The sequence below is a fragment of the Peromyscus californicus genome, unplaced genomic scaffold, assembly GCF_007827085.1.
Source record: "Peromyscus californicus insignis strain IS unplaced genomic scaffold, ASM782708v3 Scaffold_15__1_contigs__length_86483966, whole genome shotgun sequence".
Lineage (NCBI taxonomy): Eukaryota > Metazoa > Chordata > Mammalia > Rodentia > Cricetidae > Peromyscus > Peromyscus californicus.
In genome coordinates, this window is record NW_026294447.1 from 69,231,397 (window position 1) to 69,258,837 (window position 27,441).

The 27,441-nt window shown below is 50.2% G+C and overlaps 1 protein-coding gene across 1 annotated transcript; it reads left to right on the top strand.

The window, feature by feature from the left end:
- The first annotated feature begins 2,694 nt into the window (after positions 1-2,694).
- On the top strand, positions 2,695-26,497 carry Tgfb3 (transforming growth factor beta 3). Its single transcript, XM_052739263.1, has 7 exons — positions 2,695-4,200; positions 13,294-13,457; positions 13,727-13,856; positions 19,751-19,858; positions 21,705-21,876; positions 24,191-24,344; positions 25,309-26,497. The coding sequence occupies exons 1-7, from the start codon at positions 3,855-3,857 to the stop codon at positions 25,465-25,467; spliced, it is 1,233 nt and encodes a 410-aa protein (XP_052595223.1). The 5' UTR covers positions 2,695-3,854; the 3' UTR covers positions 25,468-26,497.
- The last annotated feature ends 944 nt before the right edge of the window (positions 26,498-27,441 follow it).

Below are 27,441 nucleotides of genomic sequence, written 5' to 3' on the forward strand. Positions count from 1 at the left end.
AGTCAGGTTGAGTCTTCATTGACTCATATTCCACATAAGATCCCTAAGTCAACATCTCTGCCCAATTCTCGACATTGGTCCCTGGGACCCACAGAAAAATGTGGATGGCTTTAGGTTCGAAAGGAGGAACACGGGAGCCCTGTCCGTAAAGCTGTATGACAAACATCACTGAAGCACCCAGCAAGTGACACCCAGCACAAAGACTCACTTCCCACGTTCACTGAGGAAGGCCAAACATTTTCATGCGCGATGACGCAACGGCCTGGGAATCAGAGGAGTTCATTTCTCACCCTGGTTTTGCTTGACCTCAGGTTCCTCCCTTGGAACGACCTTTAGAGATTTCTTCCGAGATCCTCACTTGCTTCTCAGTGAGAATATTTTGTTAGATTTCAATCTGGTGCAGCAACCATTGCCAAAAACCTCAGACAGCTTCGATACAGGCATCATCAGCTCTTCCCTTGTTCCTTCTTCCTTGGTACCAGTTATGCAAGAAGGGATTAATGCTGGGATTTTTCAATTTCTTGTAAGCTCCCGCCCACTTCTTCCCCAACTTTGAGAAAACAAAGGGTGAATGGTACTTACCCTGGGCAAAGAGAATCCCTAGCAAGCAGGGGCCGGCAAATCTTACCCAGCACTTGAATCATTTGAGAAGTGAGGGTAAAAATGTAGCTGCTGTCGAGACACTGGTGTGAGCGAGGCAGAGAGTGTACAGCCCGGAAGAGAATTCCCTCAATAACTTTGCCTCCTACGTGGTAGAGTTAGCCCAAGACGGTGGTGGTGGCACAGGCCTTTAAGCCCAACACTCGGGAGACAGAGGCAGGCGGATCTCTGTGAGTTCAAGGCCAGCCTGGGCTATAGAGTGAGTTCCAGGAAGGCTCCAAAGCTGCACAGAGAAACCTTGTCCCAAAAAAACAAAACAAAACAAAACAAAACAAAAAAAAAAAAAAAAAAACAAGAGTTAACCCAAGAACCTCAGCCTCTGAGGTCACCCCATTTTAAAAGCCAACATCTCCTAATTGGGGTGCTCTCCTCCCCTTCCCTGTTCTATCCCCCACATAATCTTATTTATTTAATGTTTACTACCCTCCCCCATTGGGAAATGCAAATTTCATAAAAACAAGTTCTGCTTTGTTCATGGACTTATCCTCAGCACCTAGAACGGTACAGGGCATGTAGTAAACACCAAGGCTATCTTTCAGGGCTAGAGAGGTGGGTCATCAATTAATTGCACACACTGCTCTTGCAGAAAGCCTGGGCTGGATTCCCAGCATCTATGCTGGGCAGCTCACAGCTTCCTGTAACTTCAGCTCCAGAGGAATGGTTACCTTTATCTGGCTTCCAAGGGTATCTGCACACAAGTTCACGTGGATACACACACAATTAAAAAAAAAAAAACTCTTAAAAAAATCTATTTCTCAGCCTGGCGGTGGTCATGCACACCTTTAGTCCCAGCACTCAAGAGGCAGAAGTAGGTGGATGATCTCTGTGAGTTCAAGGTCAGCCTGGTCTACAGAGCGAGGCTCAGGACAGCCAGGGCTACACAGAGAAACCCTGCCTTGAAAACAAAACAACACAAATCTATTTCTCAAATTGCAGAAGCAAACATCGCCAAGTGCAGACTGGCAATGGACAGGCAGGGTTCAAATGGCGATATTGACACCTAAGAGCTGTGTGACCTTAAAGAAGTCATTTTTAAGGTCTTGGGATTTCCTCCTAGATAGTCATACAAGTTACAAGTCAAAATAATGCCGTTTCAGATTAGATAGCCTATGATAGACATCTTCATTACATTGAAAAAAAAAAAGTGAATTGTGCCTCAGTTTCCCCAGTTGTAAGACACTACTTTAACATCCCTGCACTTGAGACTTCGGAGCCGGGCCTATAGAGAGAAAGGGTTCAGAAGGCTATAATCAGACACGGGAAGAAAGTGGACAGCTCGGCCTGGGTCGGCCTGGGGGGAAGAAAGACCTAGAAACCCGACTGGAAATGGGCTGGGGCCAGGTGCTGAGTCGGCCGGCCGGCCGGGAAGGGAGCGGCGCTCAGCTCACTTGCATGTGGGGCCCGGGACTTGACGGCGGGGGTCTAGTGGCTCGCGGACCCGCGGGGTCGAGCCACCGAGCCTCCGTCACTGGCGGTCCGGCCTCGCCAGAGGGCACCCTCGGCCTTCCGGAAAGCGCCATCATTTTACTCAAGCTGCAGCCGCCCGGCTCCCGGATGGTCAATGAAGAACCGCAGCCAGGATCGCAGCCGAGCCGGGTTCCACCCTCGGGCCTGGAGAGAGTGGCCCTCCCGCCCGGCCCCGCTCCCCTTAGCAGACTTTGCGTGCGTCCCCGGCCCGGCCCGGGGGCGATCGGGGACGCGGGGGAGGCGAGAGAGCGGGGCGGGGAGCGTGGACTGACAGCTGGCCCCGGCGCAGAGGGGCCGGGGTAGCAGGAGGGAGGGGGCTCGGGAGTAACTTTCCAGAAAAACAGCCAACGTGTAGCAGGAATGACTCCAAGAGGAGGGGAAAAAGAAGAAGAAGAAAAAAAAAAAAAAAAAGTTCAGTTACCACGTCGAACCAGAGGACTCGCAAAGTATTTTTCAAATGGGCTCGGCTTTTCCTGTGCCTGTTTAAAACATTAAAACCGTGTAGCAAGAGAGGCTGCGTGCGCTGGTCCCTCCCTCCCTCCCTCCCTCCCTCCCCCACCCCAGGCCGAGACGTCATGGGAGGGAGGTATAAAATTTCAGCAGAGAGAAATAGAGAAAGCAGTGTGTGTGCATGTGTGTGTGTGAGAGAGAGAGAGAGAGAGGGAGGAGAGGGAGAGAGAGAGAGAAGAGGAGAGAGAAAGAGAGGCAAGGAGAGGGCCGAGTGTAGGGGACTGAACCGCAGAGAGGCAAGACGCGAAGAGGCTTGCCGGAGGAAGGAATACCGCTGTCCGGAGTCAGCTGTGCGGTGAATCGGCTTCGATTTTTCTTTTCCTTTTGATTTTTTTTTTTTTCCTCCCTAACGAGACGCAAGGGACAGGAGCCATGGCCGAGGGAGAAGACAAGCTAAGATGCTGGTGACCGTGGGTCCAAGTGGATTATCCGAGCTGTCTCCAAGAGGCCTGTCCTCTCTGCTGGCCAGTTGTACATAACCCCTCATCCCAGCCAATGAAGAGGAGAGGCAGCGTGAACAGAGTCATTTAGAAAGCCCCCCAGGAAGTGTAAACAAAAGAGAAAGCATGAATGGAGTGCTCGGGAGACAAGTGTGTCCTACACTGCCCCCACCTTTAGTGGGGCCCGCGGCTGCCCAGCCCTGCCTCTCCCCACATACCCACTGGTGATTTTTTAAAAAAAAAACATTTTTGTCTTTTCTTTTCCATTCTCTTTTCTTCTTCTTCGGGGCAAGGCAAAGACTCTGATTTTTGGGACCCAGCCATGGCCCTTCTGCACTTTCTTTAAAATACCCACTTTCTCCTCATCGCCAAGCAGCGTTTGGCAATATCAGATATCCGCTCTATTTATTTTTACCTAAGGAAAAACTCCAGCTCTCTTCCCACTCCCAGCTGCCTTACCACCCCTCCCAACCCTCGGCTTGCCCTCCACCTGGCCTGCTGGGAGTCAGAGCCCAGCAGAACCTGTTTAGACATATGGACAAGAATCCCAGCGCTCCATCGCACACAGTCCGCTACTTCTTCGTCCCCCCGGGGTTGCCAGCGCTTCCTGGGAGTCCCGGAGCCCTCACAGTGCAGTGAGTTCATGCACCCTCTTGCCAAACCTCAGTCTTTGGGATCTGGGGAGGACGCCTGGTTTTCCTCCCTCTTTCTACTGGGGTCTCCTCCTTGCCAGGCCTCCCCCGCCCCCTGGCCTCGCTTCTGGGCTCACAGAGGAAGATGCACTTACAAAGGACTCTGGTGGTCCTGGCCCTACTGAACTTGGCCACAGTGAGCTTCTCTCTGTCCACTTGCACCACCCTGGACTTCGGCCACATCAAGAAGAAGAGGGTGGAAGCCATTCGGGGACAGATCTTGAGCAAGCTCAGACTCACCAGTCCCCCCGAGCCATCTGTGATGACCCACGTCCCCTACCAGGTCCTGGCACTTTACAACAGCACCCGGGAGTTGCTGGAAGAGATGCATGGGGAGAGGGAGGAAGGCTGCACCCAGGGGAACACCGAGTCGGAGTACTATGCCAAAGAGATCCATAAATTCGACATGATCCAGGGGCTGGCGGAGCACAGTAAGTCCCAATGCTTACTCGGTGTCTATTCTGGAGGGGATGAACTGGAAAAGGGAGTTCCACGGGGTGGTGTGTGTGTGGGGGGGGTGCCTGGTGGTGGTTACCCAGCAGAGTGCCCCAGGGTTCACCACAGAGGTCAGGCCTTGCAGCTGTAGCTGGGGAGGTGGGTGGGAAAGGAGACAGACATTCCGGTAAGAGCCAAGCGCTTCCAGAGGCCAGGAGTTGTGGAGCCAAGTGGCATTCTGAACTCCCATCACATGCTTGATGGATGTTAACTTGGGACTGTATTGTGCCACCTAAAGAAACATGTTCCCACACATGTGCCCGTAGAGGTTAACTGTGAGCACATGGGTTCCATCAAGGGGTAGGCTGGCTGGCCCCCAAATCATCACGGTCTTCCGAGTCTAGACAGCTCCATATTCTTCCAGCTTCTCTCTGCTTCTGGTGCCACATCTCCGCGTCAGCTTTCCAGCTCTCAGGAAGCATCGTACCTGCCCCAAATTCGTTTGTCAAGTTTTTTGGAAGCCCAGGCAAGATATTAACTTCTTGCAGCCTGGGCCCTTCAGTCTAACACACACACACATACACACACACACACACACACACACGTGATCCACGTGAGCTGGGCGGGGGAGGGTAGTGCATGTATATCCCCACATACGTGGACTCTTACATTACTCAGTAGACAAATTCATATGTGTAAAGTGGGGCCTCCGGGGTTAATAGACGTAGGAGTGCAGGATGGAGGCCCTGGCTAACCCAAAGCATCTGCCTGCCATGGGGGTGTGGGTGGGAGGGGACGGCTGTGGGGGCGACGGAGATGTGTGTCTGGGAGCGTTTCTTCCCAGGAGGCTGCTGTCTGCGGAGGAGCTGTAAAGCTTCTGGGCGAAATGTCTGTGTGTGTTTGTACACGTGTGGAAGTCATGTGTGTTTACTGAATGGGGATTTAAAAACTCTCAATACAAGAGAGAGAAACTGGCAGATGTTGAGACACTGACAGCCCAGGAAAAGAGGAATGTGAACTGCTCTGGGCCTGAATCCGGGAGCAGCTCCGTTTGCTTTTCCTGCCAGCAGGTGTCCTCCGCGCCCTGGTGACTTTTCAGCCCAGGCCCACCTGGGAGGTGGGCAGTGCCCAAGTGGGGGTGGGACGATGGGAGGGAGCCAGGAGGGTGGCACAGTCAGAGTGGCCACGGGGCAAACAGCAGGAGGCTAAAGAAACCTGGCTGCAGAGAAGGGACAGGAATGAGCGCCAATGGGTGGGGTGGCTCTCAAGGAAGATGCAGAGGCCAGTAGGGAGCTGGCCTACCCCAAGCAGAAACCTGTGGTTTCTGGAGCTGGGGTGAGGGTGTTCTCAGTGCCATTTCCTGTGACTACCTGGAGTGTCCTTTCTTAGGATCTGGCTATTTGAGGGGAGCTGAGGATGGAAGCAAGGCAGACCTAAAACTCCCTGCTGAGGGTCCCCTCACTGGCGTAGGGTCAGGGACTTCCAGGTGACCACAGTTTCCAGTCTTCCCGGCCTAGATGAGCTGAACCCTCGACTCCTTGGTCACCTACCAAAGCAAGTTGTAGTAGCCACAAACATCAGAGAAGGTCCCAAGCCTGAGGAGAGTAGAGGACAAGAGGGTAGGCCTGGAACCTTCGTAGTCTGGGTCAGGAGGAGAGTTTGAGGAAAGAGGGATTCTGAGTCATGAGGGCCCACCCCATCTGGAGCCCTGCGCAGAAAACGAGCAATTCACAAGGACACAAGGCCACACAGGTGTGTGTGTGTGTAGATGTGGATTTTGCACAGAAATCCAGGGTGCAAAGGGGGCAGCCTCAGACAAAGCCAAGACAGTCCCCCACAGATGTTCAGTTCCCAGTCTGTAGCATCGAGGGAAGTTCAAGACAGGGGGTGAGACATGGCGGCTATGGAGTCATGGTCTAGCCTGTGCCAAGTTGGCACAGTGGACAAGATCGTCTTCCAGATGTTGAGGAGAATGCAGTGTTCAGTGGGACACAGGCCATGCCGCGGAGGCTCACGGTACCATCAGGAAGCAGGTCCAGGCTCTCTGCAGTTGGTACAGGTGACACGGTGAATAGCCACCAACCTGGGCCTGTCCTGCAGCTGATCAGGTGTGGCTCACCCTGGCTGAACCGGGCACACTCAGCACAAAGAAGCATGGCAGCTTCAGAGCAGAGGAGAAGCCTGTCTGGAATTTCTTTTGCTGTTGTTCTTTTTTTTTTCCCCCTCCAAGACAGAGTTTCTCTGTGTAAACCTGGCAGTCCTGGAACTCACTCTGTAGACCAACCAGGCTGGCCTCGAACTCACAGAGACCTTCCTGCCTCTGCCTCCCGAGTGCTGGGATTAAAGGCGTGCGCCACCGCTGCCAGGCTGACCTGAGAGTGCCTGGGGCAGGCTCTGGGTCTATGCTCCTGCCTCGTCAGTAGCTCTGTGCTGGCTCATGAGATGATGCTCACTTCCACATTTTGTCACTAGCAGAAAATGGGCATTTGGAGGGAAGTGACAACAGGACCTGTAACAAGGTGACAGGGACCCATAGAAAGAAAAATAGAAGGAAGGAATCATTTCCAGCAGGAGGCGGGGCACCAAAGTGAGAGCAGAGAGAACCGTCCGTCTTATGGCTCTGCCCTGTCATGGCGAACCTGTCAAGGGATCTAACCTAGAAAGGATGTGTGCAAAACACATGCTTAGCGGCAGTGTATGTGTGAAATGCACAAGGCCACCTTTAATCTTGAGGCTCTAGAAGAACCTTGGCCTGTGACACAGATGACTCCTGGGTTAACCTCACCAGGAGGGGACAGCAGCTGCAACCTTTGTCACCCAGGTACCTGGTTGCTTGGGAATAACTGGATTTGTTTTCAGCTCTAACTGTTGGAGATGGGACTGGAGATTTGTATGCCACACATACTCCCCTAGCTTCAATGAATGGGTTTCAGCCATGTGGTGTTTCTTCCTAGAGCCTCAGTTTCTCCATGTGAGGTCATCTCAAGGCTCCCTTTCACTTTGAATGAATTTTTGTCACATCTAGGGATGATTTGCCTGGGTACCTGCTGGGAGATAGTGGCAAGACTCTGTAACCTTACCATTTTCTAAGATGTTGCCGTGGGAGACGAGTGAGTGCTTTCTCTGGCACGTGTAGTGGGGGAAGGATACCATCTTCTCAATTCTGTATCATCCATGCAACCATCAGCCTAAGCATCATTTTCATCTTCTGGCTCAGATGAGTTTATGTCTTGTGTGAGACTCATTTTTATCAGCCAAGGGAAAGGGCTAAGACAAACGCAGAACTCCCCGGCGAGAAGAATACCCGGTGTTTTGAGCTTTCTTTTCTGGTTGCCATCTGTAGATTTTGTCCATTTATGAAATTTCAAAGATAGTCCACGTTGAAAGGACTCATATGCCACAGATATCAATGTTAAACACACAGTAGGGCTCTGGCTATGGGGCCGGGGTAGAGAGAACACCCGGGGCCCATCTCTCCTTTATAGAATAGAGTTAAGTAGTATGGAGACATCCTGGGGAACTTGTGCTTTCAACAAGCTTAAAGATGGGGTGACCCACAGGGCAAAGAGTTTTCTTAGAGGGGTTGTAAGCACAAACGCCTTCAGAGACTAGGTTGGGGATGCAGATGGTTCTAGAAGAGCAGCTATGGCCGAGGCACTATGGCAAAGTACTTCGGGTCATGGAGAAAGTAGGTGTATGTGGTGGGGTTAGGGTGGGAGGTTCTGGAACCTCATTGACCTGCTAAAAGAGGAAGCCACTGTGTGGCTCTTACTGATTTTTGCATTCAGGAATGTAGGTCCAGCTTGACTATCTCTTATCATTTCCCAGGATAGCAGGGAATCTGGAAATTTGGGTGAAATCTCCCAACTTATAATACAGACTGAAAATGTTTATGGGCTTCTACCACAAAACTTTTAAACATTGGCTAAACAACACATCTAATTCGTTTCGAGGTTAACCCATGTGAAGTTTGAGACATCCAGGCTGTACTTTCTCAAGCTCCCAGCACAGTGGAAGCCACGGTCCCTTTCTCAGAAAAAATGATAAACTTTGCTTTTCCATCCCGGCTGCACACTGGAAACATCTAGCAAACTTGGGAAAACTGCTGTGAACCCACTCAGTGAAGTCAGTTGCTGGGTAGTGGGGTCATAGTTCACTACTTTAAAGACTCCCCACATGACCCTGCTGGTCATATCATTCCTCCATTGACTCCCACAGAAATGAGGTGTTCAAGCCCATCCACACCTGTCTGGAAGCATTTCAAGAGGTAGTTAACTACACAGACAATTTCCTGGGTTCTCCATAGATACTATGCATGCATCTTGTGGGTTGTGTGCTATTGTTACTTCCTAAAGCAAAACAGATGAAAGAGTGTTTGTCCCTACACAGTGTTCCAGGAAATGGAAACATTTGGAAATAATGTACTTTACAGAGGTGACTCCTGCATCTACCCCTTGACTGTCAAGAGCAGAGCTTGAGCACAAAGGGTCCTGGTCATTGAATCTAAGGCAATGTTGGGATGCCCGGGCCATTTTGAGGAATCCCCTCATATTTGTTGCTGAAACTACTATTATCTTTCCCTTGGATAATCCCCTAGGCCCGCTCTTTCAGGGTCTCCGATTCAATAATTGGGGTGTGGTCAAATCCCACCTGGGTTCAAATCCCATCTCTGCCATCTACTACTTGAGGGACCATGGAAAACCACTTAGCTTTTCTGATGTCCCATTTTCCCATGGGTAGAATGATACATTTTATATATTTTCTTTATTTTCAAGTATTGTTAGAGGAGCTACATAAAATGTAAAGTGGTATATTATATGTTTTGCTTATTTATTTACATGATTCATTCCACTAATTATTTTAAGCTATTTTTGTGGGAGCCCACAAAAGCTTCCTAGTGAGATCTGAGCTTGCTTTACACAGGAGGGCTGCATTAGGGGATGGCTGGACCATGTGCATGGTCACCAGGTGTTTGGGATGCTCTGCACTTGGCTGTGCTGGGGGGAGGTCTTTTGCTCCACCCCTTAGCATTCCTTTAAAAGCCCTTTAGTAGCGACAAAAAGGGCTGGTGGGTTTTGATCCAGGCCCTCTCAAGGCTATCCTGTGTTTCTATCTGTCTCTCTCCTCTCTATTTCTATCTACATATTCCTCATTTCTCCCTGCTCAAGAGTACCCTGGGGTAAAAAGTGGGGGCAGGCCCCCACATATTTTTTTGTTTGTTTTGAAATAGGGTCTTACTATGTATTGGTCCTGAACTCTTAAAACTTTCTTATTAGATGTATTTATGTGTGTATCAGGGTACCCATGTATGCTTGCACATGAGTTGAGGCCACACAAAAACTTTCAGAAGTTTCAGAAGTGTGGGCTTGATCCTGGGATCAAACTCAGGCCATCAGACTTGGCAGCATGCACCTTTACCCACAAAGCCATCTTGCCAGCCCATGGTCTCAGGCATTTAAAAAATTTTTTTTTTAATCTTATGGACATAGGTGTTTTTCCTGCATGTGTATCTATAGTATATGTGTGCCTGCAGAGGCCAGAAGGGGGTGTCAGATCTTCTAGAACTGGAGTTACAGATGGTTGTGAGTGCTAGGAATTGAACCCAGGTCATCTGGATGAGCAGCCGGTGCTCTTACCGCTGAGCCATCTCTCCAGTTCTGACTCAGGATCTTGATTCCCCAGCCTCAAGCCCCCCAATTGCTTCCCATTCCTTCTTGATTCATCTTAAAATTTTCACTAAGAGGGGTCTGTCACGGGGTACAGGCACATGAGTGATGGAGTGGAAGTTAGCAAGGAGAACATCATTGGGCCATCCTGAGGACTCTGTTAGGGCATCGCCTTCCCTGTTTCCTGGCTGCCCACTGCTTCCCCCTCCACTCTGGCCCCATCCTCCTTAGGTACCATTTCCTATTTTCTTTTCCCCTTTTATACCTGGGTGTCCATTGCTATGACTCATGCTCTTCTAACAGACAGTTACTGCGGAGACCAGATTGATGACATCTTCTCCCAGACCAACTCTCAGTCATTGGAGGGTCACTAGTCCAAGTGTTTGTCCACATCCACAAATACAAACCTGTCAACTTACATATGAAATTGCTCGGGATGTAGCTCTGTTATAAAATGAGTGCTTTGTGGAGAGATGTTTTAGTAGTTAAGAATGTGTGCTACTCTGGCAGAGGACCTTAGTTCAGATCTCAGCGCCCACATCAGGTGGCTCACAACCACCTCTAACTCTAGTTCTAGGGGATCCAGTGCCCTCTACTGGCCTCCCTAGACACTGCACTCAAGTGTACAAACTCACACATAGATACACATAAGTACACCGAATGAAAAAAAATGAAATATTTTTAAACGTGTGCTTTGCATGTGAGCGGTTCTGGACTCCACCTCCAGCAGCCCTCTATACAGACCCATATGAGAACCTCTATCACTGACTCCTCTCTCTGGTCCTATTTGGACTGACTTAGAGAATAATTGGCAGTCTTTGTTCCTTCAAGGCTAATTATCAATCAGAGCTTCATTAGCTGGTATTCACACACTTGTTTCCTACATCTGTTCCATCAATTTTCCTCTAGCCATGAATGTCAGGCCCACCAGATGGCAATTTCCAGAAACACCCACTCATCTCTTCCTAAAGCCCAGGAGCATGCTTGCTGGTTTTAGGCCTCAGATCTGCCCCGCCTAGTCCATGACTTCTAATCCACCCCTTGGGGTACGTACCCGCTCATCCCAGCCATGTCCATTATGTGTGGAATCTGGATCTAGGAGCTTGAATTTCAAGTCCTGGCTGTTGTCACTCTTTGTGTAGAAAGGATTTCTCTGGTGTTAATGCTCTCAGACCTTGATGTTGTAAAGGACACCGGGGCGGAGAGGAGACAAAGGCTTCTGCTCTCCTTTGCCTGGCTCAGAACCGCGGAGAGCATCCGCTGCCCTCTGGCTGGCGGATGGGGGTGAAGAGAACGGCGTGATGACACAGGCTGGCATAGCACGGGCCACCAAGAACAGAGACCCTCTGTGCTGGCTAGTGTGATGTCAACTCGACACCAACTGGAGTCACCCGAGAGGAGGGGCGAGGAGGGGCTCACCTGAGAACAGGCCTCCGTTAAGATTCAGCTGTAGGCAAGCCTGTAGGGCTTTTTCTTAATCAGTGATCAGTGGCGGAGGGCCCAGTGCATTGTGGGTGGTGTCATCCCCTGGGCTGGTGGTCCTGGGTTCTATAAGAAAGCAGGCTGAGCAAGACATGGGAAGTAAGTCAGCGAGCATCCCTCCTCCACGGCCTCTGTATTAGTGTTCCTGCCCTGTTTGAGTTCCTGTCCTGACTTCCTTCAGTGATGGGACTATGGATGTGCAAGTGTAAGCCGAACAAAATCTTTTCTCCCCAAATTGCTTTTGGTCATGGTGTTTCATGACAGAAATATTAACCCATAAAGAGAAAGGAGTTGAGACAGCTAGCTCTTTTGATTTGAAATACATATGCATGTATATATACATATGTATATATCCACCCCCAGACTCGAGAGCTGGCCTCTTTACCACAGAAACCGCCCTTTGCTTAGGTCTAAGCCACAGCATTGATTCGAACACTTGCTGTAGCTCCCTATTGTCAGTGGGATGAGGTCCAGGCTCTCCGTTTGACACATGAGCATCTCATCCTTCTTCCTCTTCGCTCCAGCTTGCAGCTGGGACTCTCCCATCCACTCTGACCCGTCTCTGCCTCCAGGAGTCCCTCTGTGTCAAACCCTTTGTCCTCCCCTGCAGGGTACAGATTGCTGCCACCCACCCACCCCTTCCATTGATTACGTGTCCCTGTTTGATCCTTCCTCATGTCTTCCTGCCATTCCTCTGCATCACCAAAGGTCCTGGGATTTGAGTCTGTGTCACCTGAAGGCAGGGACTGTGGCTTCCCACACCTGGCTCATAGTACTTATTTCACTTATGCTTACATTTTAAAAGATTTATTACGTGTGTGTGTGTGTGTGTGTGTGTGTGTGTGTGTGTGTGTGTGTGTGTCTTGGTCTGGGTCTGGCTGTCTGTATGCCTCAGGGGGCCAGAAGAGGGCGTCAGATCCCTTGTAGCCAGAGTTACGACCAACTGGTTACAAGCTGCCCACCATGGGTGCTGGGAACCGAACTTGGGCCCTGTGGAAGAGCAGCAGGTGCTCTTAACCACTGAACCTTCTCTCCAGCCCCTATCCATGTTTAAGAAATGAATGAATGCCCAGCAAACAAGAACATGAATGAATCAGCTAGCTCTAAGGCAACTAAGCAACTAACTACTATTTTCTCAGAATCTGTTTTGGTGTGATTTATTGATTGTTTTGTTTTTGAAACTTAGCCGGGGCTGGGAACTTGCTTCATAGCCCAGTCTGGCCTTAAACTCAAGCTCCTCCTGCCTCAGACTCCCAAGTGATCATATCATGGGGCTGTGCTGCCAGGCCTGGCTGAGAATCTATATTTTTGAAAGATTAAGAAAAGTAGTCTGGAGAGCTTAGCAGTTTGCGGAGGGCAAGACAGTGAGAGCGGAGCTGGAGAGCTGGCTCAGCGGTTAAGATCACGGACGCTCTTCCAGAGGACCCGGGTTCGCTTCCTATCATCTGTGTCAGGGAGCTCATAATGGCCTGTAGCTCCAATTCCAGACGGTCCGACGCCCTCTTTTGGCCTTTGTGGGTACTGCACATATGTGTGCACATACATACACTTAGGTGCACACTCATACACATAAAATATATAATTTTTTTCTTTCTTTTTTTTTGGTTTTTCGAGACAGGGTTTCTCTGTGTAGCTTTGCGCCTTTCCTGGAACTCACTTGGTAGCCCAGGCTAAAAAACAGTGAGCAAAGGGGACAATTACACTTGACTGTCCAGTCTCAATCCCATGTCCTTTAGCTCCAAGGTCTCCTTGCTCCTTGCTCAGGACTCTGTATGACTCCGGGGTTACCAAGAATCTTCCTTGCATCTCCACCTTCAGGTCTAGGTTTCAAGCCTCTAGGGAGGTCATAGACAGGACTGTGGCCACTTGGCGTGTGTCTGCTGGCTGGTAGCACACTGGGCCCTCACTCACTCCGCCTCTTCCCATTGCTTTTTCCTCTAGATGATCTGACTGTCTGCCCCAAAGGGATTACCTCTAAGGTTTTTCGCTTCAACGTGTCCTCAGTGGAGAAAAATGGAACCAATCTGTTCCGGGCAGAGTTCCGGGTCTTGCGGGTACCCAACCCCAGCTCCAAGCGTCCCGAGCAGAGAATTGAGCTCTTCCAGGTACATCTTCCAGCTGGAAAGCACACACTAGATGCCAGCCTCCTCCATGCCTGGCCTCCACTGAGAGTGGAGTTTGAGAGAGCTGGTCTGAAGCTGGCTCCTCAGAGCCTCTGTCATTAAGAGGGCTGAGTTACCTGAGGTGCACAAAGGGCATGGTGTTCAGAAGCCATTAGTCACCCCTTGCTCGGCCCCCCCGGTCCTGGGCACTGTAACCTATCCCTGGCACTCCATCCTGGCCTCCGATGCTCACTCTTTCCTCCGCCTCACAGATACTTCGCCCAGATGAGCACATTGCCAAGCAGCGCTATATCGGTGGCAAGAACCTGCCCACGAGGGGCACGGCCGAGTGGCTGTCTTTCGACGTCACCGACACTGTGCGTGAGTGGCTGTTGCGGAGAGGTAGGTGAACTCTCAGCGGGAACATTTCAGCAGGAACCTCGGGTCCCTTCTGCCTCTCGGAAGGGAAGAGAAGTAGGGGAGCCAGAGATCTGGGTTCCAAGTCTAGCTTTCTCCTGACTCTTCTCCACGCCATCATTAAATGCTGGCTCTCAGTCAGGCGCTGGGGATTCAGCAGCAAACAAGACAGGTAAGAGCTCAGAGCTCATGGGGCTGTCATTCTGGCGGCAGAGCCATATATAGTAAGCCAGCGAATGTATTGATACGATGGCGTGTCAATCCATGGTAAGGCGTTGAAGACTAAAGAGTCAAGATGATGGTGGCTGGGCGCTCCACCACTGGCTGCTCTGAGGAGGTCTCTGTGAGGAAGGGAGTCTAACATCGAGATCCAAGTGATGACCGTTAGGTCAGGAGGCCAGGTGAGAGGGGCACCTAAGCAAAAGAAACAGTAAGGCCCAGGCCCCTGGGTGGAACCCAGCTTGATTTGTTGTAGCAGCAGTGAACAGACCGGAACACCATGAACCGAGGTCATCTGGCCAAGGATGTGTCAGACCACAGGACGGTTGGGGGCTTACTCCAAGTGTGATGAATGCTGTAAGCAGGGTGTGCATGTGGGTGCCGTGATGTGTGGCTTACTCCTTTAAACAAAAGCCCTCTGGTTGCTGTGAAGTAAAGGGAAAAAGCAAAGAAAACATTTAGGGAGCACCGTAGCAGCCTAGATGAGGGTGGCAAGGGCCTGGGCGGAGTCAGTGCTGTGCATATGGAAATCACATGGGTTCATTCTGTAATTTGGAGGTTGAGCCAATAGGCTAGTATTAGGTATGCTGTGTGAAGACACATGAGCAATCTCAGATGACGTTTGAGGTTTTCCATAGAACGTCCAGGTGTACCATCAGCTGTTGGAAGAGGAAAGACTAGAAGAGACTTGGGGGCAGGTTCTAGGAAGGCCAATTCAGTTTCAAAAGCCCGGTGTTGTAGAATATTATTTTAAGGTGTGTTACTTTTGTGTATGTTGCATCTGTTTTACTCTGTGAAGCTGTGTGACTGTGCCTGTCTAAAATACCTGATGGTCTAAATAAAGAGCTGAACGGCCAATAGTGAGGCAGGAGAAAGAAGTAGGTGGGGCTGGCAGGCAGAGAGGATAAATAGAAGGAGAAATCTGGGAGGAGGAAGGAAGGAGTGGAGGAGGACACACACGACTCAACTACACAACCAGCAACAGAGTAAGAAAGTAAGATACACAGAAGTAAGGAAAGGAAAAAGCCCAGAGGCAAAAGGTAGACAGGATAATTTAAAGTTAAGAAAAGCTGGCAAGAAACAAGCCAAGCTAAGACTGGGCATTTATAAGTAAGAATAACCTTCCGTGTGTGATTTGTTTGGGAGCTGGGTGGTGGGGCCCTCAAAAGAACAAAGGGCCCTCAAAGAGCCAAAAGAGCAAAACCAAACAACAACCGCCCAGTATCGCCGAACTCTACAACATGTATATCAAATGCCACATGTCCCAAATGTTATCCCCACTCACTGTGTCTCCTCATCTGGAAAAGGAAGTACTGCTTCCAAGACTGCAGGCTTCCCAGAGCTGTTTTAAGGGTCACGTGTATTAGAACTTTGTAGGTTTCAGTGCACCTCGAAAGAGTAAACTTTCATTATGTCAGACAAGGAAGCTGAGGTCCAGAGTCATGAAGTTCCTGAGCTTATCCAGCCTGGATAAGAACTTTTGTCCCCCAAGTCAGGCTAGTCTTCTGCCACCATGTGGGTACTTCCTGCTCTGACTGATGGGTGGTGGAGGAGTAGTCGTAGGGCATATATACGGGGTCCCATCTGTTCCTCCTCACCCCCACCATCGGCTGTGATACTGTCAGCCCATGTACATGCTGGTGGCCAGAGTCCTGGGGCAGGAGAATCCTTCCATGTCCTTGGTGTTTGAGAGAAGTGGGGTTGAAAGCAGAGGTCACATGCTGCCTGCTTTTATATTTAACTCTCAGTCAGCAGGACTTTTGTTGTTTTAAAATTTGGGAGGTTTTACAGAAAGCTGGACCTGGTGTGGGTGGCCTTTTATCCTAGCACTCTAGGGACAGAAGCAGGCAGATCTCTGAGTTCGAGGCCAGCCTGGTTTACATAGTGAGTTCCAGGACAGCCAGGGCTGTGTAGAAAGAAAAAACGAAAACCAACAAAAAACCCAACAAAGCAAAGCTTCCTGACTTTTCTTGACTAATTGGAAGCCTGGCCCTTGACCGTGCGTGTACCAGAGCTGAGCAGTAGCCAGCCTTTGAAATGTGCTGTGCAGAGTGTTTCATCCCCAGGCCTCAGTGCTCCCTGTGGGCGAGGCTTCAAGGGGAGCTTCTCACTTCCATGATCCACTGGACTCTGTAGGCATCCGGGTCTTCAAGCTCCCATCTACTGGGCCTTGTGTGACGGGTGGTAGGCTAGAGACCCTGCCCTGGCCCTTTAAGGAAGATAAAGCCTGTGAAAAACAACAGGACTCAGCCAATGGTGGCAACAGACGTCTCTCCACTCAGAGCTTACCACAGGCCAAAAAAAAAAAGGGGTTACGGGGAAATTCATCTTAGTTTGCCTGTCTGATTTTGATCAGCTCCACCTGGATTTCTCTGAAGCCCTGGGCACTTGGAATGCTTTTCTGTTCACAGCTGCGGGACTCAATGAGAAGTTTGTGTAGAACATGCTTTCCATCCTCCTTGAGACATCCGAAAAGATAATTTCATAATAAAGTCGGTGGGTCCCCCACTCACCGCCTCACCACTGCCAACTCTGAGGCTTGTTTTTCATTGGAACTTTCAGCTCACACGTAGGCAAATTCTGCCCGTCCCTCCCTTCCCTCCGGGGAAGTAGCTGAGGCCTTTGTTCATGAATCTCCTCAAGAGTTCATGGCCCCAAACCAGGCCGCAAACAGGCTCCAAGTTGGAGCAGCTGATGGTGTGGATTGATGAGGACTGAGTCACACCTGTGGTTTGGGAGCCACTCAGGAAGCATCTGCAAGCCTGTGTGCTCCAGGTACCCAGGCTGCAATCTGAGGCCCAGAGCTGCCTGGAGCTCTATCCAGGATGGAGGACTCAGGTCCTTTCACCACGGTGCCGTTAATCACCCAGCCCACGGCGTCTTGGTAGACAGAGTCAGGCTGGTAGGATGTATAGTGTGGGGTCTCTTATCAGAGCCCACAGCTCTCTGTCTTGAAATGACTACTCACTGATTAGGTGGGTATCTTGGGTAAACTACTTAATATCCCTAACTTCTGTGACCTCCTCTACACAATGGGCTAATGATGTTTTTAGTTTAAAGGATTTTGTTTTGTTTTGTTTTTCGACACAGGGTTTCTCTGTGCAGCCCTGGCTGTCCTAGAACTCACCCTGTAAACCAGGCTGGACTTGAACTCACAGCCCCCCGCCTCTTGAGTGCTGGAATTAAGGGCATGCAACGCCAGCTCCGGGCAGTTTAGAGGATTCTTATGGAGACTATTGCTGATAAAGTCTTAGAGAGTTTGATAGAGAGTAATGTCAACAAAGTTGGTAACTGACCTCACCTCAGAGTCCTCTAGCTGAAGAGAACCATAGGCCAAGGCAGGCCCCCATCTCCTGCTGGTCACACGCACTCAGCCCTTTCCTTTCCCCCACACATCCATAGACACGTTCACTGTCTAACACGCAGAATCACGGAACTTGCTCACTCAGGTCTTGAACAGGAAGTGCTGTGTGTTGCTCTTTGCAGCTACTACGGCTCCTTCCAGCTGCCTGACGCCAAGAAGAGGGCGGACCACGCCCGGTCATGTCTTCTCTAGCTGCCCCTCAGTAGCCTGGCTACACTTACTTTGTTTCCCTGGTGAGCCAGCCTTCTGGAACAGGGACCTTCTAGCCTAACCGGCACCCTTGAAGTTTTCCTTGGGGCAGAACAAGGAGAACTGGTTGGAGTTTGGGGTTTGTGGAGGGAGTGGGCCAGTTCCTAACCACTTTGTATGAGTTCTTGTCAACGGGACCCTAGGGATGCCAGGCTCACACCATGGTGACTGGAATCACCATGCCCATACCAGTTTGCCTTGGAGAAGGATGCCGAACTAAGCAGATTTTGGGGTGTCCTCTGATGACAGTAGGTTTTAGAGAGACATCAGGTTGGTCCTGAGGCCGGATGACTACTAAGGTGACTTTAGGGGACAGTAAGCCAATCAATCCTCTCGCTGAGATGTTCACCCGGAAAGGCCCATCTCTTGTGACCTTTCCTACACCAGCCACAGCTGGCTGCCACCCCAGGATTGGCAACACTCTGACCCACCAGGATTGACTATACCAGACCCAGTCTGGTTTTCTCTGTGACTATTTGATTCAGCCAAACTTTTTGGTTACTGTGTGTGTGTGTGTGTGTGTGTGTATCTGTGCATGTGTGTGCACATATATGTAGAGGTCAGAGGTCAGCCCCCTCTGGTGTTCTCAGGATAGCCATCCACTTTGTTTGTTGGTTTGTTTGTTTGTTTCCAGAAAGTCTCTCATTGGGATCTGGGGCTCACTGAGTAGGCTAAAAATTAGGCCAGAGGAGCCTCAAGGATCTGCCTATCTGTGGCTCCCCAGTTCTGGGATTACAAGCCTGTGTTACCACTCCTGGCTTTTTATGGGTTCTGGGAATCGAACTCAGGTCTTCACACTTGTGTAGTGAGCCCTTTAAAGACTGACCAACCATTGGCCCAGCCTTCATTTCCTTTTGTTTTTTTCCTTCTCTTTACTTCACTCAACCCCTTTTGCCAATGCCTGTGCTGCTTTGATTTTGTTTACCGAAATATCAGCCCCCAGCTAAGAGGAGGGAAGAAGCCCGAGTTGGCCTTTTGGCACTCAATGTCTGTCAACAAAGCCTGGCACCTCTAGGCTTGCCCAAGCTCATCCCATCGAGCCCATGTCATCTGGACCCTTGGGCGAAGCTCTCTGGAGCCACTACACATAGACCGGCCACTCTGTGTTCCCATGCTGCGCATCTAGTGAGCCGTCCACAGCCATCCCAACCCCCAACCCTGCTGACAGGCTTTTCAAAGAAACTTCTAAGTCATGTCTACCTCATTACATCCTGTTCCTCGAAGAAAATGTGGCCAAGTATAACCAGTTTGCCTCTTCCATCCTCTGGAATAATCACTTTCCTAATCTCCACAGTGACGGTAGAAATGTTGACATTATTTGCAATGATCCTGAGTTGCCGTAGTATGACTTCTAGCATGGATTTCTGACTCCCTCACCTCCACCCTAGTCATCCCCCCACCCCCATCCCCTTCACTCAGCTTTCCATTCTGTGGTCTTTAAATTCTTCCCTGCTCATAGGTTCGCCCCGTAGGCCCCGCCCCCAGCCCTGCCTCTTCTATCCTATTCAGCAGGTTGACTCAAGTACCTGTTATCCCAGCAGACACTTGGGTGATGTGAGCTTTTCCTTTTCTTCCGTGTCCTTGCATTTGGTTTGGTTTGGTTTTTCAAGTCAGGGTTTCTCTGGTAGCCCTGGTTGTCCTGGAACTCACTCTATAGACCAGGCTGTCCTCGAACTCAGAGATTCGCCTGTCTCTGCCTCCTGAGTGCTGGGATTAAGGGCGTGCGCCACCAACTGCCCTGCATGTCCTTGCACTTTTGCCCCATGTACATAGGCAACAATCTCTTTATGGTGTCCTTTGAAAATGGATGACAATTCCCATCTGCCTCGAAAATGCCCACTATTTACACTCCCACCTAGTTGTTCATAATGTCACAGAAATACATGGACTGTGGCACCATGTGCAGGAGGCTCACTCTGAGCTTTGGAAGCGCTTTCTGTCACCTGTGACTCTCAATATAACTCACTTCTCCCCCTTGCCTGGATGGTGGGCGTGCTGCCCGGTCACTCAGCATTTCCCACCCCTGACTCGGGGTCCTATTTTGCAGAGTCCAACTTGGGTCTGGAAATCAGCATTCACTGTCCATGTCACACCTTTCAGCCCAATGGAGACATACTGGAAAACGTTCACGAGGTGATGGAGATCAAATTCAAAGGTACTGATGCTGAGGTGTGGTGGGATGAGGGAGTGGATAATACAGTAGGAGACCCCTTGGAAAGCCCAAGAAAAGGGACCAGTTTTCTTCATAGAGATGGTGGTTCTGCTCTTGGGTGATTCTGCTTTGCCATCAAAGCCCTGAGCCTAGCATTCCGCTTAGACAGACGACATCAGCATCGAAGAGGCAGCAGGATTCTAGGGAGTGATGAAATCCTGCAGGCCAGCTGTCCAGGGAAGTAGGACAAGAGTACCTCTTTCATAAGCTCGGCACACAAAATGAGGTAATAAATGTACAACACTGAGCCGATGAATGCTCAGTAAATGACAGCTGTCTTCCCCTCTCCTCGAGGAAATGAACTCCAGTGGGCCTGAACATGAGTGTCCTGACTACAGAACTTCCAGAAGTTCCTGCGCCTTCTTGATCCTTGCCCAGGAATCATCTGAGTTAAAATGGTTTCTTCCCCGCTTGAACGGTTGTCCATGGGCATTGTATAGAGTTGGCATGACAGTCGAGAGGCTTTACAATCTCAGTTTCTTTCTTTTTTTCTTTTTTTTTTTGTTTTTTTGTTTTTTTGAGACAGGGTTTCTCTGTGTAGCCTTGGAATCTGTCCTGGCTCTCCCTCTGTAGACCAGGCTGGCCTTGAACTCACAGAGATCCACCTGGCTCTGCCTCCCAAGTGCTGGGATTAAAGGCGTGCGCCACCACCGCCCGGCTCAGTTTCTAATATACGTTCCAATTTTCTGGAAACTCTCTTTTCCTTTCCTGTCTGTTTTGGGCAGCTGAGAAGTGCAGTGGTCTGAAGGCCATCTGCAGAAGGTGAAGGTTGCTCTTGGCCTAGCATAGATCTTGGGCCAGCGCCTCAGCAACCTCCCCACCCCCACCCCTCCCATTACATGGGCTCAACCTCCAACCTTTTATTTATTTTTATTTTAAAGCTAAGAGTTTGACGTCCAAGCCACAGTGCCTTCTGCATCCTCACATAGAGGGCAGGCTAAGGTGGTACCTTCCACCTCCACAATACTGTCCCTTGTGCATAAAGACTTCAAAAAAAGGGAACCACACTCCTAGGGCTCCTATTTATCTTATATACCCAAGAGCCCCTTCCTAGGATCCAAGTTCCTCACGTAACTGTGCAAATTAGACTTCCAGATTCCTGCCCTGGTAAAGATAGTCAGCGGCTGTCCTTCACAAACGAGATCCCCAGGAGAACAAATCCTTCTAAGTTAGGTTCCTCCTTTTCAGCTGCATTTGGGTTCTCTCCCCAAGCCTGTCTTAGGCTCAGTTACCTCATCTGAATTTTACAGTGAGAATGCCTCTGAACCCCAAGCCCGGTGAGGGTGGCAACAGTCCCAGATCTTGTTTCTTGGGCTCCCACACAGGCTATCTCAAACTGTGACCCCTTAAATTATCAGTGGGACTTCCGTGCTATCTGGACTAATGCAGACTCTAGCAGGAACCCTAAAGTCTCAGGATCTAAAGTGGCAGCCCCAAAGAGTGTGGTAGGTACCCACCTAGTGGTGGGGATCCTAGCAGCTCCATGAGGGAGCCCAGGATGCAGCCATCTCAGGAAGGGCGAATGGGCTCTTGTGCAGGCGTTGTGAGGGTGTCTCACTTGTGTCTGGAAGGGTAGCCATGGTAACCATTGAGGGATTTTTTTTTGGATAATGGTTGCTCCTCTCAGTCTGTGCCTTCTCACAGAACTTGCCCTGTGCCTTCCTCTCTCACAGACTGTACCATCCCTCATCCTGACTGGGCAGTGACAGGCTAAGATGGGGTGTGGAAGCAGCCTGCAAGGACACTGCTTATTTTAGACAGGAGGTTGTGGCCTTGCTTCCTCTTGCAGGAGTGGACAATGAAGACGACCATGGCCGGGGAGACCTGGGACGCCTCAAGAAGCAGAAGGATCACCACAACCCTCACCTGATCCTCATGATGATTCCTCCACACCGACTCGACAGCCCCGGCCAGGGCGGGCAGAGGAAGAAGCGGGCCCTGGACACCAATTACTGCTTCCGGTGAGTTCTGGCCCCATGGGGAGTGAGGTCAACCTTCCCTCCTGTGGCACCTGGCTTGAGATCTGAACCCCACTCAGCCAAGGGTCCCTGATGCTTTTCACAGACGTGTCTAGGAAAGAAGCCTGGAATCGTTTCCAAACCTCTTGTTTTTCCGGGATCCCAGTATTCAGGTCTGGATAAAGTAAGCGAGGAAAGCCACAGGAGGAGAATCTGGGATGTTGGCACTGGGGATGCTTGGGGAAAATTTCCTCATGGTCTTCCTGCTTGAAGTACTAGCAAGGTGTGTTTGTGGAGGGGGGAGATTAATGCAGTCCCTCTTTCCCGTTGCCATGACAAAATAGTCTGACAAAAACCAGCTTATTTTTGCTCACAGTTCAGATTATGTCCATCATGGAGGAGGGGACATCAGGGCATCAGGAGCTTGAAGCAGCTGCTCACATTATATTCACAGAACAATGAACACACGCTAGTGTTCGGCTCATTTTCTCCAACTCCCACTCTCCTGCCTAGGGAATGGTGCTACCCACATGGGTGGGTCTCCCCACTTCAATTCATGTAATCAAGATGATCCCCCACAGAGGCCCTTCTCACAGGTGATTGTGGATTCTTTCAAATCGACAAGTAACAGGACCCATCACATCTATGCAGGGTTGGAGGATGTTACTGGATGGGGAATATAAGATGATCTCCATTCATGGGGAAGCTGTTGAGCTAGAGAATTACCAATGACTTCAAAGGGACCTGCCTTCAGAGGCTGTCACCTCCCCTCCATCCCAAGACAGGGTTTCTCTGTGTAGCCCTGGCTGTCCTGGAACTCCCACTGTAGAGCAGTCTGGCCTCGAACCACACACAGACATCCTCCTGCCTCTGCCTCCTGAATGCTGGGATTAAAGGCACCACCACTGCCCGGCCTGCAGCTTCCTTTCTTTATGAACAGCTGGACTGCTCAGAGATGTGGGAGGGATGAGGAAACCTATATACCCAGGGCTAACACAAAGAAAATGACCTTGGGAGGGGTCTGAAGGATGGAGTTCTTGTACACTGGGAGCTGGGAGTGCTTCATGGACACAGGAAAGGCTGGGGTGTGAACAAAGCCTTCCTTCAAGGACGGGTGAGGTTTGGATCTGTAGGGATCCAAGAGCAGGGGTGGGGAGCACTTCCAGGGAAAGGAGCAGCAGAAAGGGTCAACTGGCCAGAGAAGATGCCTCGGTGGAGTTGGGGCTGGACAGCTAAATACAGTTAGAGATGGCCAGCTCAGGAAACAGTGGGAGAGGTGGGGTGGTTGCCACCACCCATTCCAAGGCTGGCCAGTAGGTCTGTTCTATGTATCTATTTGTCAGCCAGGCCGAATGCTCTTATCTGTGGACACCAGTGACTTCAGCCCTAGGGGGTTTCTTGTGGCCGGCTTAAGGCTGTTCTGGCTGCTTGATTTTGCCCTTGAAAAGATAGACGTTCTTTCCTCACCTGCTTTGCCTTATGTGCCGGCTCTTCAGTGTTTTGCCCGTGGTCATGGGGGTTTCTAGAACGCCAGGTGACTTGAGCCAACAGCCTTCCTCTCCCAGCTGTTCCTTTTCTAAATACTCAAGTATCTTTGCCAGAGTTTGTCCTACTTCCTGCCAACTTCTCTAGTTCTGACCTGCCATTAATCAGGACACATGACCACCCCTGCCTTCAAGGGTGGCCAGGAAAATGAATATCCCTGGAATGGGAAGAGTCAAGAAAGAACGGGGTTAGGAATGGTTATTTAAAATATAAACAATGGAGCCTATCACGGTTCGGTCTTTTTTGTTATTGCTGTTTTTGAGACAGGGTTTCTCTGTGTAACAGCCCTGGCTGTCCTGGAACTTGCTCTGTAGACCAGACTGGCCTTGAACTCACAAGAGACCTACCTGATTCTGCCTCCCAAGTGCTGGAATTAAAGGCATGCGCCACCATGCCTGGCTATGGTTCAGTCTTAAAACCTACAAGAAATCAGACTTTGGCCAATCTGCCTTTGGAAGCAGTGACTTCTTGGTCTCTTCAGAGACCTGTTGAAGCCAAGGGTATATGCCCACAGAGTAAGGAGGGGTTGCCAAATGGATTTCTGTAGACAACAGGATTAGAGGGGCATGATAGCCCTACACACAGCTTACCTGGGAGTCATGGGTGTAACCAAATGCACTTGAACCTGGGATTCAGTGGACTAGGTTTACCTCCTATGGTGGCCTCCTATGATGGCCTCAGTACTCCAAGCGGAAACAGGAAGATACACATGAAGCCTCTTTTATAGTCAGTCTCCCTTTTTGCTGATTTCCTGTACATGTCTTTATCATAGCAACTTGGAGGAGAACTGCTGTGTGCGCCCCCTCTACATTGACTTCCGGCAAGATCTGGGCTGGAAATGGGTCCACGAACCTAAGGGTTACTATGCCAACTTCTGCTCAGGCCCTTGCCCGTACCTCCGCAGTGCAGACACAACCCACAGCACGGTATGGAGCAGGGTGCATGATCTCTGGGCACTGGGGCTCCGCTGACGAGGTTACTTATCAGTAAGAGTGAATGAAAGATTGATTCTGGAATGAGTGATAATCCTGGATGAGTAAAATCTCTGCAATAACATTCTGATCTTGGTAGGCTGGCCCCATTCTACTCAGTCACACTCAGAAATTTAAATTCCTACCACAGGGGCTAGCACATGGGTAAAAAGTATGCTTAGCATGTGCAATGCTCTGGATTCACTCTCTAGCACACATACTTGGATTGCACACACACACACATATGGACACACATGCAGAGTTCCTACTCTAGTTTCAAGCATCTTTTTTATTTACTTTGTACCATGGAAGTCATTCAACTGTCACATGACACCCTGTGTCATAGATGTTTGCACCTGGCTGGCAGGCTGTGGGGCCCAGAGAAGTTTCTATCCCTGCTAAGGCAGCACAAAGTATGTAGGAACACTAGCAATAGAAGAGTGAGGGTCCACAGTGTCTGCAGCCTGCTCCCTCAGGGGGATGGAGAGCAGGGCAGTCATCTGCGAAGTTCATTTCCAGATAGCACACCGCTGCTGCATTCTGTCTGGGGCACGCAACCTGGCAATTACTAAATGTGCCAAGGCAGTGGTGCGTGAGAACATTTTCCACCAACGTGGAAACTTAAGAGTAAGGAAGACCTTTTGGAGGTGTTTCTTAGCAAGCCAAGGGTTTCTTATCAATTGCAAATCCCCAGCAATGGTCATATGCTTCGGTCAGTAACACAAGTCCACCGAGTCTGCCTTCTGCCACACTGGGTGACTGTAACTGGCCTCTCACCCAAACTGTTCCCATGATCCCTCTTAAACAGCCTCTGTGGCTACATGCTCATTCAGAACAGCCCCCAGAAATCTGCATCGTTTTCTGGGTCCCAGGCTCAAGCCTTGGCTCTCTCCTGCTAAATATGTGACCCCACCCACAGGTGCTGGGACTGTACAACACCCTGAACCCGGAGGCATCGGCCTCACCATGCTGTGTGCCGCAGGACCTGGAGCCCCTGACCATCCTGTACTACGTCGGCAGGACCCCCAAGGTGGAGCAGCTGTCCAACATGGTGGTAAAGTCGTGCAAGTGCAGCTGAGGCCAGCCTGCCACCAGCGGAGGGAAAACTGCCACCACTGACTGCTGCTTCTTGGGAAACCAAAGCGACAGACCTCACTCTAGAGGCCTGGAGCCCACAAGCCCTGGCTCCCGGCGAATGGCCGAGAGGGAGGCTTCCTTCTGGAACATTTCTTTCTGCTAGCTCTGAGAATCACTGTGGTAAAGAAAGTGTGGGTTGGTTAGGGGAAGGCAAACTCTTGAGAACATGGAATTTCTGTGGTGTGGACAGAGGTGGTGGGGTAGAGGAGAAGGGACGGTGAGTCGACGTGGTGTGTGGCAATGGGACTCGGGCTACCCTAGGGAGGAGGTAGGGTAGAGTGGTTAGGTGAGGGCCAGACTGGAAGGCTCTTCAGATCTGAGGTCAGCTTTGTCCATTGAAGTACCATATCTGCTCTAGGGGATCGGGATGTCGTTTAGAGGAGGCAAGCATCTTTTTTTTTTTCCCAGACAGGTTATCAAAGTCCCCCCAGAATCCTATCTTGCACTGCCCAGGATTAAGGACAATCTGTTCTTTTTGCAAACTGTCCTCTCACACCAATCAGCATCACGAGTCATGACAGATAATGCAATTAGTTTCTGGGCTAGCAACTAGCTATCTCGGGTCAGAATTTGTTCTCTCATGTCTTCCCTCGGGGGCCCTCCTTTTGCCTCCTTCCTTGGTTGTATTTCCCCGTGGACGTTTGGCTAGACACCTTCCAGGTCAGGGTTCACTCTCTGGATTCTGGGTCCACGCAGCCTGGGGCATCAGGGATCATTTCCCTCTTACCCTCTTAGACTCCATGCTCCCCTGGTGTTCCTGGAAGCAGGTGCTACATGCAAGAGTATCCGGGGAGGCTGCACATGTCTGACACCATGGCTTGGCCCCGGATGCACAGACTGAGGAGGTATAAAGACAAACACAAATATTACTCTCAAATCTTTGTATAAATAAATATTTTTGGGGAATCATGGATGATTTCATCTTCTGGAAGGTTGCTTCTAGAACAGTAAAAACCTCATTCTAAGGTCTATGTCGGACTCCACACATGTCCTTTGCTTAATTTCACATTGGCATCTGCTTACCAGAGATAACTGGAATCCGGGCAGAGCATCTCTCATTGTTTAGCATGAATCCACTGGGTCCACTGTGTTGCCTCTAGCACTTGAGAAGACTGTACCATTGCCTGGGCACACTTCCCTCTTGCAGGGTGCATTATTCTCAAACACAGAGACAGTGACTTAGATGTGTAAGATGTATAGCGATCTTGCGGCTGAGGAGAGATGGCCCTGCGGGTTAAGTGTCTGTTGTGCAAATGGGACCTCTGGACTACACACACACACACACACACACACACACACACACACACACACACACGGAAAAAACATGGTCATCAAATTTCTGGACAAGGTAAGGTGTGCACCCTTGTGTGTAGAAATGTGCCAGGTAGATTCAATCTAAATGATACAAGCCACCAGTTTTGGAAATCTCACCTCTGCCTCCAAATCACGCCGAGCATTAAAGAAGCCACATGTGGCAAATGGTTCCCAATGAGGCAAATTCTGTTATCAGAGCCAACCAGGAACTCCTTTTCAGATGGTGGGCCTCTTTAGAGGCAAGAGATCCCAGGGCAATGCCGAATTCCACCGTGAGCCGGCAGAGCAAGAAACCCTCTGGTCTCAGTGCTCTTCAAAGCTATCAACTTTGGGTATGATCACCGAGGCACGGGTGCCGTCTCTGACTGAAGCTGACGCCTTCAGGTTGAAGGATAGATGAGTGTGTACAAACCTGGTTCCGAGTTCAAGCCCAACTCCTGAGGCTGCCCCACTGCCTTAGGGTTTCTATTGTTGTGAAGAGATGCCATGACCACGGCAAGTCTTAAAGGAAAATGTTTAATTGGGGTGGCTTGCTTACAGTTTCAGAGGTTTAATCCATTTTCATAATGATGGGGAACATGGCAGCATGCAGGCAGATGTG

Bases quoted from the DNA above. Each gene is read 5' to 3' on its own strand.
- Tgfb3 (XM_052739263.1), top strand. From the start codon at position 3,855: ATGCACTTACAAAGGACTCTGGTGGTCCTGGCCCTACTGAACTTGGCC. The intron at 21,877-24,190 runs GTGAGTTCTGGC...TCTTTATCATAG, and splicing joins GACACCAATTACTGCTTCCG to CAACTTGGAGGAGAACTGCT. The intron at 24,345-25,308 runs GTATGGAGCAGG...CCCCACCCACAG, and splicing joins CAGACACAACCCACAGCACG to GTGCTGGGACTGTACAACAC.